The sequence below is a fragment of the Heterocephalus glaber genome, unplaced genomic scaffold (assembly GCF_053883595.1).
Source record: "Heterocephalus glaber isolate CG9 unplaced genomic scaffold, H.glaber_assembly_v1.0 deba00001550, whole genome shotgun sequence".
NCBI lineage: Eukaryota > Metazoa > Chordata > Mammalia > Rodentia > Bathyergidae > Heterocephalus > Heterocephalus glaber.
In genome coordinates this window covers 9,464,070-9,475,291 of record NW_028258343.1, presented here as the reverse complement: position 1 = coordinate 9,475,291, position 11,222 = coordinate 9,464,070, and the positions used below count along the sequence as shown (strand labels likewise).

Sequence of the window (11,222 nt, the reverse complement as noted above, 5' to 3'; positions counted from 1 at the left end):
GGCCCCTCCAGCATTTGTTATTGGCAGATTTATTGATAGCAGCCATTCTTTCTGGAGTGAGGTAGAATCTCAGGGTTGTTTTCATTTGCATTTCATGAATGATAGGTGGTGCTGAACATTTTTTCATATGTTTATTTGCTGTTTCTAATTCTTCATCTGAGAAGTGTCTCTGAAACCTCTTTTTACTATGTTTTTAATGGTGCTTTACTTCTCTTAGGGAAAATATGAAAATGAGAAACTATGACTCTTAGCAATGCTGTTGTCTAAGTGTTAGTGCATCTCCTCTGCAAATTCACAGGTTGAAATTCTACAGCCAAGGTGGAAGTGGAGCCCTGGGGAGGCAACTAACCAGGTTGTGAAGACAGAGCCATGCTAAATGGGACAAGTGTCCTCATAAAAGAGGCCTATGAGAGCTTCCTTTCTACTCCCACTGTCTGAAGATATAGTGACAAGACAAGTGTCTACGAACCAGGAAGCAGGCCTCACCACCACCAAGTCTGCTGTCACCTTCACCTTGGACTTCCAAGTCTCCAGAACCCTGAGAAATCAATTTTTGTTGGTATTTAGCTACCTAGTCTGTGGCATTTTGTTATAACAATTGAGTTGACTAAGACATTGCTGTTGCCATAAAAATCCTGCCATAAAAGTAAATTCCATATTACCACAACAAATGGGACATTTATGTAATGCTTTAAAGTTCCTCTGTGAGATTTCTCCCGTGAGAAATTGTTCAAACATCGTACCAGCTTGGGATTTAATGTTATCACTAAAGAACAGGGAGGAACCAGCCTATTAAATCTCAAATGAGTTATGGAGTAGATGTCTGTGGAATTCAAATCTGCCCCAGGAGAGGTTAAAAAAAATGGTATAATCTAATCCTTATAATTGCCCAAAAGGTGACAAAACTCTCCCAAAATTGAGTTTTAGATCTGCTGGGATATACAAAACCCGCTATGGCTGGGAAAAGAAAAACAAAAGCTGAAGATATTTTTAACCAGAGAAAAGTAAACTCACAGCTATAAAGTTCTTTTTAAAAATTCTTTACATTCTGTCACTTAAGCTCTACATCACCACTTAGTCTGGCTAAATATAAAATTCCAACGTAAAATCTATATGATGACAAAGAAATCATCTCTTGCCTATCTCCCAAGTTATCAGTCTCAGTCATCTTCAGCACCTAGAGGCAACTTCCGAAGTTCCTGTGACTTTGGAAGTTCGGGACTCTTAAAAACGTTCTCAACGACTGGTTTAATTGAGGGCCTTAAATACTGTTTTGGCGCCCCCTAGTGTGGAACTCGATTTCAACACCTGCACTTACTGAAAGTCCCTTTAATTTTTACAATAAAAAATGATGTCTAAAATAATTTTTACCAAAGAAAAAACGACTAAGTACCACTTAAAGTTCACATTTTTCTGAAGTCATAATAAAATTTTAATGTAATTTCTAGAAGCACAAGACAGTAGAAAATCATTGAGAATTACTATGGTTAAAAACTCAAGAATGTATTCAAGGTACTCATAACCGATGCTTTACATAATGCTTTAATTCCACTCCAGCAGTTAGTCCTACGAACATATTTGGGCCCGTGCAAAATAACACCAAGTATAAAGTTGGTCACTGCGGCCAGATTGTTCACTGAGGCGTTACAAGCAGCATAAATGCCAGGCATTAAAGGGTGGTGATTTCGAGAATGATACACAGTAGAGTATTGTGTTCCTGTAAAACAAGACAAAAAAGGAAGAAAGATGTAAAGGACTCATATAGGATGATGTCCATTATGTATCAAAGAATATAAAACAGAATCAAACAATATTAAAACCTAAGGTAGAGAACTATGGTATTTTGCTACCATTTGAACTTCAGAAAGGGATAACAATCGAGTGATAAGAATCATATATATTTGATAATAATTATATGTATTTGTATTTTCTCATACATCCATAAATGCAATTTCTTGGAGAATACACAGGAAACTAATATCATGTGGTTACTTATTGTCAATGGGGAGGAAAGCAGGTAGATGTTGGATAATGAATTCCTTGGCACTGTTCTTTATTTTTGAGTTTTGCTTTGATTATTCAAAATATTAAACAACTTTTTAAAAATGTAAAGCCTTTCACAAAAGTTCAAGAAGGACAAGAAAAGCTTTGCTTTAAAAAGTAGATTAGACAAAGCGTAATTTATGGGGAAGTTCAGGCTGCAGTTAGCAGACGCTGCCTGTGAAGAGTAATAGTAACTGCATTTATGACAGGGATCTCATCCTCAGGTGTTGAGCCCCAGGGCAGCGTACAGATGGCAACAAATGGCTCAGAATCTCTCACTGGTACAGGTTGAATTCGTCACAAATTTACCAAATCTAGAATTCCAGATAAAGTGTTTCAGTCTTCACTTGAAGATCATGAAAATCCAAAGCACCCTGATAAGCTGCATGTTGCTACCAGAATAAAAAGTACGAAAGATGTTTATTCTGGGAAAAAGATACACTAGAGATGCCTGGATTAGAAAAAGCACCTATTCCTCAAATTCAGAACAATATCCCTCCAGTGAATGCAAAACTGAAAGCAGTTAAATATTTGATAAGAATCAAGCCCCCAAGCAGGGTATGGTAGTGCCTGCTGGTAATTCCAGCACTCAGGAGGCTGAGGCAGAAGAATTACAGGCAGTTCGGGCCAGCTTGAGCTACACAGTGAGTTCAAGACCAGCCTAAACTACATAGTGACACCCTATCTTAAAAAATAACAACGAAAGAATCAAGTCCCTGAAGCTGACACAGAAACTTTCAAGAGAAGAGAGCACGTCTCATTCCATGTGTCAAAAGCACAGGGCAGTTGGTAGTGCAGTGGCCTCCCTGTGGAGTAGGAGAGCAAGTCCTGATGCCACAGAGCTGCAAAGTAAAAAATGCAAATTTTAAACTTCAAGTTGTTGAGAAAATGTCATGCATGTTTAAAATACTTGATGACACTGTGTATCAAGCAGAAAGAATTCTCATTCTGCAGGTGGGAGACTTGGTTGGAGTAATCACTCGGAAGAGCAATCCGGCAACATCTAGCAAAGCTTGAAGACACTCAGCTCTGTGTCTCAACAATTTATTCGTATGTATTTTTCACATATATGAAAAATACACTGAGCAGTATCTGTTGCATTGTTTCTATAGCAAAAATATGGAAATAAACAGCCACTATTCAGAGAGGGGATGTGTTATTGACATAGGACATAGGGCGTGGCAAAGCTGGCTGAAGAGATGAGCCAAACCTGTCAATTACAAGATCCCAGGACTCCAGATGTAGAACTTATCAGGGCTCCCACAAGATGTCGGCAAGGACGCAGACTCCCTAGGAGCCCCTATCCTGACTCCTCATGGAATCCCACTCTGTGTCTTCTAGACCAGGCTGTACTTTTATTTTTGCTCTTTTTCTCTTGTCCTCTTTTGTTTGGGCCAAATTCTCTCTGGAGAGCCATTTTTCTTACTCCTTCACCCCTCGCTTTTCAAATAAACTTTTGGCACCATTTTTGATTTGTCTTGTTCGATTCTTTTTTCGAGGCAAGGACCTGGAATACGTTTAATTGGTGAGCCATTTCTAAAGGAACTACCCGATAACATTATGGGATATTAATGCAGTAATAAAGATGAACTAAAGTGAAATGTATCAGCTAAAATTAGTACAGTGACTACGGGAAAAGCAACTTTGCTAACAATATACCCAAAGGGTTACTTACACAGTTTTAACCATGCATGACAATAACATCTATGGTTTATGGATACACAAATGTTCAACAGTCCAAGAACCAGGTCAGGAATGATTCAATTCAGAAGTACCCTAAAGTGGCAAGATTAGAGAACAGACAAAACTTCAAGCTTATTTGTATTTTTTTTTTTTTACTCGTTTAATAACAAAACGACAAAGTCTGAAACCACAACTACAGCAGAAGAGCAAGGTGTGGTACATCTAGATGTCGAAGGCACAAGTACACCTTGCAATGCTCTCTCCAGGTCGGGAATGAAACATTTATTATGACAAAGTTTAAGCAGTTTCTCTCTCTCCCAGTTTCTTCTACGGCTGTAATCGTTCTCTTTGCATTCATTAGATATTGAGAATTTAATCTCCTCTGGGGTATACAGAAGTCATTACAGGAGATCATAGAAGTAAAGGATCTTTTTCTCAAGTGGTTTCTGCTCTCCTGAGGAGGCGCTTGCACCAACGAGAAGGATGAGTCAGATACAAGGGCGTCGGGAGGAAGCAATGCCCAGTGCGAGGGGAGGGCCCTGGTCTGGAGCTGCCTCAGCCCCACGGGAGGAAATGCTTGGGCTGTGGTCACCTTTGCCGAGGGAACAAAGGCCTTCCAAGCACAGTGCAGAGGGGCCTGGGATGCGCAGCCGGGGATGTGGATGATGTGGGCCGGGCCGCCCAGGTGCGGCGGGGGCCTGGAGCGAGCATGGCCACCACACGCAGACCAGGACGGAACTCCTGCTGCACCCTGGACGCTGAGCAGAAGACCGCGGCCCTGCTGAGTTGAAATAACTTTTTCACCCTACACAGCGCGCAAGAGACCGAGTTGGGACCAGACCTCGGGCTGGCTGGCTTCAGGGTGACCCGCCCTTGACAGTAAAGGAACGACCTGCCCACACTACGAGTGCATTTTCATGGGTGCTCGTAGCCCTGTCCGACCGGGCATTTCCCATTCCCTGTCTGCTCCAAGCCGCCTCCTCCTTTAGGCAGCTCAAGTGCTCTTTAAAACGCAAGGGGCAGCGGGATGTGTTGGGCACACCTGTAATCCCAGCACTCGGGGAGGCTGAGGCAGGAGGATCAAGAGTTAAAGCCCATTCTGGGCAATTTGGCAACTGAGCGAGATTCTGTCCCCAAATACAAAGCCTGAGGATGTAGCTCAGTGCGAAGGTCCTGGGTCCTAGGAAGAAGGAAGGAAGGGAGGGAGGCAGGGAGGGAGGGAGGAAGAAAGAAAGAAAAAACGGAGAGAGAAAGAGGGGGTAAGGTAGGGAACCAAAAACGCACTAGGGGTCCCTGTGGCCCGCGAGCGCGAACTACCGAGACTACAAGCCCCAGAATGCAAGGCTTGTGTTAGACTAGAGCCACTGAGTGGACAGTAATGCCACGCTTTCCGATGGGGGCGGAGCTTCGCGAGGGGCGGTACAGTTGCAGGGTCGCCTAGGCAACTCCAATTGTGTGGCAGAATGCACTTCCGCTTCCGCCTCCTGGCCGAGGGTCTGCGCAGTCTCGCCGTCGTGACGCCATTTTCCTGCGACTGCGCGATCGCTGAGGTAACGGGTGGTTGCCACCGTCCGGCGGGAAACCCAGGAGCGGCTACTTCTCGTCTGCGGCCTCTGATCTAGGAGCAGAAAGACAAGCGGCAAGATGACGGACCGCTACACCATCCACAGCCAGCTGGAACACCTCCAGTCCAAGTACATCGGCACGGGCCACGCCGACACCACCAAGTGGGAGTGGCTGGTGAACCAGCACCGCGATTCGTACTGCTCCTACATGGGCCACTTCGACCTGCTCAACTACTTCGCCATTGCCGAGAACGAAAGCAAAGCGCGAGTCCGCTTCAACTTGATGGAGAAGATGCTGCAGCCTTGCGGACCGCCCGCCGACAAGCCCGAGGAGAACTGAGACCCGGCCCCCGCCCGGCCTCCGTCGACTGCGGCCCTTCCGGCCTCTTCTGTCTCCAGGGACGGCTTCCCAAGCCGTGTGTGTATGTGTGTGTGGACGTGCGTTTGCCGGGTGCCCCCCGACCCGCCTTCGTGTGCCCTTCGCACGCTGAGAACTGCTGGAGAGAGGTCCTGGATTCGGGAAGCGTAGGCCAAGCCCGCTGGACTGAGGCGGGACTTGGAGGCTGGCTTTCGGCTTGTTGATTGCCTTGTTGCTGTTTTCCCATAAAGTTGAGAAATCGCCGGTCTCTTGGTGTGAACTGCTTGTGTCTGCGTGCAGGGGCTCGGGGAGGACGCAGGGACCAAGGTCTGGTGAGAAGCAGAAAGTGGGCCAGGCCTGAAGTCATCACCCACGGTTTCATAATGTTAACCCCTCCCGATTTCTTCCACGAGTGTTATTTTCAGGCTCACAGTGCCTTCCAAGTTTTGGAGTTTGTTATAATATTATCCCACTGTGTCTCCCATTTCAGAAAGTTTTGCTATCGTTGGCTTACTGCAAATTGGATGCTCTTTCTTGGAAATCTGTGACTTCAGAAATGAGCTGGCAAAGGAGTTCTTTCACTCATTCAATGTTGAATAAATATATGTTGAGTTCTATGTGGCAGGCTTTCCTCCAGGCTTTTGGGGCTTCCCTTATGCTAGCTGGGGAGAGGGAGGCCAAACTAGACTCAGCGAGTGTTAGAAGATGCTAAGAAGTGGGGATAGCTGGTAAGGTTACAATTTTAAATACGATGTTGGGGTTATTAAGACCATGATATCCGAGGACAGACTGAAGAATTGAAGGAAATAGCCCTGCAGAAAACTGGGGGAATTGCCTTTCATATAGAGGAAGTAGCCAGGGCACGGTCTAAAGCCGGGAATGTTTGGCTAATTGGAGGAAAAGCAGAAGCAGGTATGGCTGAAGAGTGAGCAAAGGGAAGAACATAGAGACAGATACTGTAATGGAAGAGAGAACTGAGAGTAGATCCTAAAGAACCGCTAGAGAGTTCTTAAGCAGAGAAGTGACATGAGCTGACAGTTTTATTTAGTGGTGCTGGGGATCAAACCCAAGGCCATATGCATATTTAGGCAAGCACTCATCACAGAGCTACATCCCTAGCCCTTGCCTTTTTTTTTTTTTTTGGAGACAGCATCTTGCTAAAGACCAGGTTGGGCTGAAACTTAAGAGCCTCCTGCCCCAGCCTCCCCAGTGCTGGGATTACAGGTTTGCTGACCCTGACGTTTTTTAACCAGTGGTCCTTAAATATTTGACATTTGGACTCCATTATGCTTTTAAAAATTGTTGAAGACCCTAATGAATCACATCGATGTGGGTTGTATTATATATTTTAAATATGCATTTGTTAATATTTACCACAATAGAAATTAAGGCAGGAAATTTGAAAATATGCAGTAATTCATGTAAAAATAACATAATGAAAGCAGTTTTATGAAAAATAACTTCCAAAATAATTTAGAAGAATGGCTTCAAAAATTTTTTTTTGAGATGTCTTTGACAGCTGGCTTCATCTCATCTGCACTCATACCGTTGGAATAAAAAGTTTTGGTTGAAGTAGGAGAACATCTACTTTTCATAAATACATGGTTTGGGAAGACTTCTTAGCCCTTTCAAATAATTATATGTATTCTTTGACGCTTAAGCAAAAACCAGTGGTAGTTTCTGAAACTACAACATGGAATCTGAAACTAGGTCAGTGAGCTTCACGTTCTGCAAGTTTCACATTAAAATTCATTGACCTATCTTGAACTTTAGATGGATCTTTTAATCAGAAATTATTTGGAACATCAAGCCTCAGTCATTTGGAGAGTGTTAGCTCATTGAATAACATGGGTTTTTGAATGTTGAGGATTTCTTTGTACATGTGAAAAAGTCACACTCATTAACATCACCCCTATTTCATCAGGAAGGTCTTACAGTATCAAGAAACTCCCAGCGCTCTTTATTTTCCACAGGTGTAACAGGTCTATCAAGTGTGCTAAGATAGATAATAGCAAAGAAAAGAGATATTTCAAGACATGCTTCCTATCATAGTAATAATATCTAAGCATTTTATCTTATTTAATCTTTGGGAAGCATCATCTTTATTTTACAGGTGAAACAGGTTCAGAAAAATTAATTTGCAAATTCACACAGCCTGGATTTGAAACGGTCTTCCTAGTTTCACAGTACAAAATCCCAAACATCCCACTGCCCCAAGCTGGTCAAGTACATAGAAATAATACCAGAATAAGTTGGTATCAGGTAATGTCACACATTTAAAAAATGGAACTATTAAAAGCTTAGCAGAAATAAGAAATAGCAGTATAAAACAGGAAGAAATATGAGAAATCTCATATAACTAAAAAATTCTAACTTCAAATATGTTGAATAAAGATAAGCATAGGAGGAAGAGTAATCTTGTTTGGAAAAAAAATTGCATTTAAGTATCTGAGAGTAAAGTGCAGTCCAACTAAATGTGATTGTGCTGCCACTGCCATTGCCCTTCGGTGTAGGGTGAGGCTATCTGCATCAAACACAGGAGGGCAGCAGATGATCCTCATGGAAATTACTTCGGGAAACAACTTTACACGTGTGGATTCCTGCCAGCTTCAGAAATCACCTGTTTTCATATTTATTTGCACTGATGTTGCAATTAAGTCACTTGGAAAAGTATAAAGTAATAGGCATTTTTTTAAATTTGATAAATTCGTAGCAATCCTTTTACAGATATCTGTGTCATGCTTACAAGGATAGAACAAGATAAGGACTGCCCTTGAGAGGAAGCAAGTCGGCAAAATGAATGCAGTGGCACTTAAATATAGCAGGAAGTGCTAAATGCTAAAGAAAGATTTAGAAAGGCTGTAGGAGCTTTCAGGAAGAGATTATTGCAAACTACCAGGGAGGAGTGGGGAGGACATTGTTGAGAAAGGCTTCAAGCAGTACCTTGCATAATAAAATAGAAGGTATACATAGCAAGACAAGGGCAGTACACTGTGAGCCTCGGGGGTATCAGTTACCCCAGAAGGGCAGAACAATTCAAATCACTCTTCCCTACAGAAAAACCATTCCATTACTTCTAACAGCTTCTTACAGTGTACAACATCCCCCAGTCTTCCTTCACTGCTGTCATAAGGCTGGAAAACCAAGCTCCAAGTCCTGGGATGATAATAATAGAAGAGCTGCTTTTACTGAATGCTCACTATGTGCTCAAGACTTACATACCTTATGTCAATCTTCACAAGATACTTAGAGACATTTGTGATCCTATTATCCCAATAAGCAGACATAGAGGGAATATTAAATTGCCTAATATCACTCAGCAAGTAAGCGTAGAACAGGGACTTAACCAGGTCTCTTGCCAGCGTTTGGGTTCCTCATAGATCAGATTTTCTAGAACCGTGGTTTACAGAAGTCTAATACTTTGAAAAATTACTGGTAGCTTTTTTGGGGGGAGGGGGAACAAGGAGTCGCTTTTGTTCAATCGGTTTCAGGAATGCTTCAGATCATTTAATATTTTACAGCAAGAAATTTTAACCCATCATTTTCTAAACTTATCTGACCATAGACTCCTTTTCTTAAATAATTACCATGATAATACTGATAATATATTTGAGGGTTATTGATTTGGGCAATGAAAAAAGTTTCGAATAGAAAATCATGTATTCAACTCCAGGCTTGAGAAAGATGAATTTAGTGACAGTGTATAGGCTGGAGTTCAACCTCAGATATGTCTCTTTTCCTAGGGTTGTAAATTCTCACTTGAAAGTAAGGGCTTTTGTGAATGGAAGCTCTTTGTTGTTAGCTCTCTGAGATGTTGGAGAGAAAAGAGACAGTTATATTGTACAAATTAATTATGATCTCATCTAAAGATCATGCTTTTGCCAGGACAAGGGTAAGAAAACAGAAACGCAAGCTTCCTCAGGAATCTAGATATCTGTGCTCATTGATTCTATCGGTATCTGGAAGATGGATGTTGGTGACGCGCCAGGAAGGAGCGATCTGGCAGCTAACAGTCGTCTACTTTGGAGATACGACAATTTGTTTCCTCATTTAATTGGTTTTTTCTCTCAAGGCCGACCGACGTTTCTTCCAGATCCCGCGTGTCCTGCATCTTCCTTCCGGGCACTGTACACACATGTCGTCCTCGGGGTGCCCGCCTTCTCGGTCCCTCAGAGTCACTATGTCGCTTCGCCCTGAAACAGCAAAAGCTACGGGGGGAGGGGGTCGCTGGTGGAAACCAAGCCCTGAAGGGTCCCTCTCCTCTCTAAGCCACAAATGGCCTCTGCAAATGGCCCTTTGAAGTGATCTCTCTTTGATCTAGGCAGCCTCAGAAGGCTTGCTTTCCCTGCTTCCCTCATTTCCTACCCACGCTCTCAGCTGTTATCTTGTCCCCCCCCTCCGCGCTTCTCACTGTCTGTCCTTTCAAAGGACCTTATCCCTGCTTCCTCCTGTCTTCTCCCAGAAACTTGGCCTTCCAGCAGACAGGCCTTCCTGGGAGAGCACCAGAGGCAGTCCTGGGGGCTGAAGAGACCTCCGCTTCCTGACCTCCTTCTCATGCCCAAGCCCTTCACTAACAAGCTGGTCTCCGGTTTGCCCTGGTCTTGGGTTCTTACCCACTGTGGTCTGCTCCATAATTCTGTCCTTTACGATGTGTCACGGTACTATCTCCTTCATCAATTTTGATATGAGGATCAAATGATATGTCCTCTTTTTAAAAAGTTCTGGTTTTCTATTAAAAAACAAAAAGGTACAAAGAATTAACAACTATTTCATCTTTTGTCAAATTCTTTATATTTTTTAAAAAGAACTTTGCAAATTATATGTATATATGACCATTTTTTAGAAGAAGCACTGGCATGGTGGTGATGACTGTGATCCCAGCACTCAGGAGGTGAGGCAGGAGTGTCACCAGGTTTCAGGTCAGCCTGGGCTGCATAGTGAGACTGTCTCCAAACAAACAAAGCATTTAAAATCAAAAGGAAGCATTACAGGTAAAATGAATTCCTGCCTCCTTTGACTATTCCGAGCCCAATTTTTCCTCTCTCCTCATATCCATTCCCACCCCCCCCTAAAGAATCATTTCTGTGTTTTTTCAGTATGCCTAGTGTATTTTTAAAAACATATTTGTATTAAGGAACTATTATTATTTTAAAAAGAAGTATTACTGTGTTTTTAGAAATATACAAATGAAACTGCTGGATCCTCAAAAAGATGCATAACTGTAATCCAAGCACTCTGAGAGGCTGAGGCAGGAGGGTCAGAAGTTTGGTATCAGCTTGAACAACTTAGCCACTTAGGAAGACCCTGTCTTAAAATTTAAAAATACAAAAGAGTTGGGGATGTAGCTCTCAGTCCAAAGGCCCTGGGTTCACTTCCCAGTAAGGGGAAAAAGAGATAAGAAAAGGAAAAGATAAAGAATGACCTTATGGCTCAAGTAATTCCATTCTTAGACATATACCAAATGGAATTTGGATTCAAACAGATAATTATATGCCCATGTTCAGTGCAGCGCTACTCAAAAATAGTCAAAAGGTAGAAAAAGCCCCAGAGTCCACCTACAGATGAATGGATAA

At 42.7% G+C, this 11,222-nt stretch overlaps 1 protein-coding gene and 1 long non-coding RNA gene across 2 annotated transcripts; one reads left to right on the top strand and one right to left on the bottom strand.

The window, feature by feature from the left end:
• Positions 1-1,502: 1,502 nt before the first annotated feature.
• LOC147824232 (uncharacterized) lies at positions 1,503-5,139 on the bottom strand. The gene is made up of 3 exons (XR_015442505.1): positions 4,769-5,139; positions 3,719-3,819; positions 1,503-1,717 (listed from the first exon to the last, which is right to left on the bottom strand). It is a non-coding gene; the product is annotated as an uncharacterized LOC147824232 (long non-coding RNA).
• Positions 5,140-5,239: 100 nt separating this feature from the next.
• Positions 5,240-5,917, top strand: Sf3b5 (splicing factor 3b subunit 5). The gene has a single exon (XM_004846022.3). It carries the CDS (start codon positions 5,371-5,373, stop codon positions 5,629-5,631), a length of 261 nt encoding a protein of 86 aa, XP_004846079.1. The 5' UTR covers positions 5,240-5,370; the 3' UTR covers positions 5,632-5,917.
• The last annotated feature ends 5,305 nt before the right edge of the window (positions 5,918-11,222 follow it).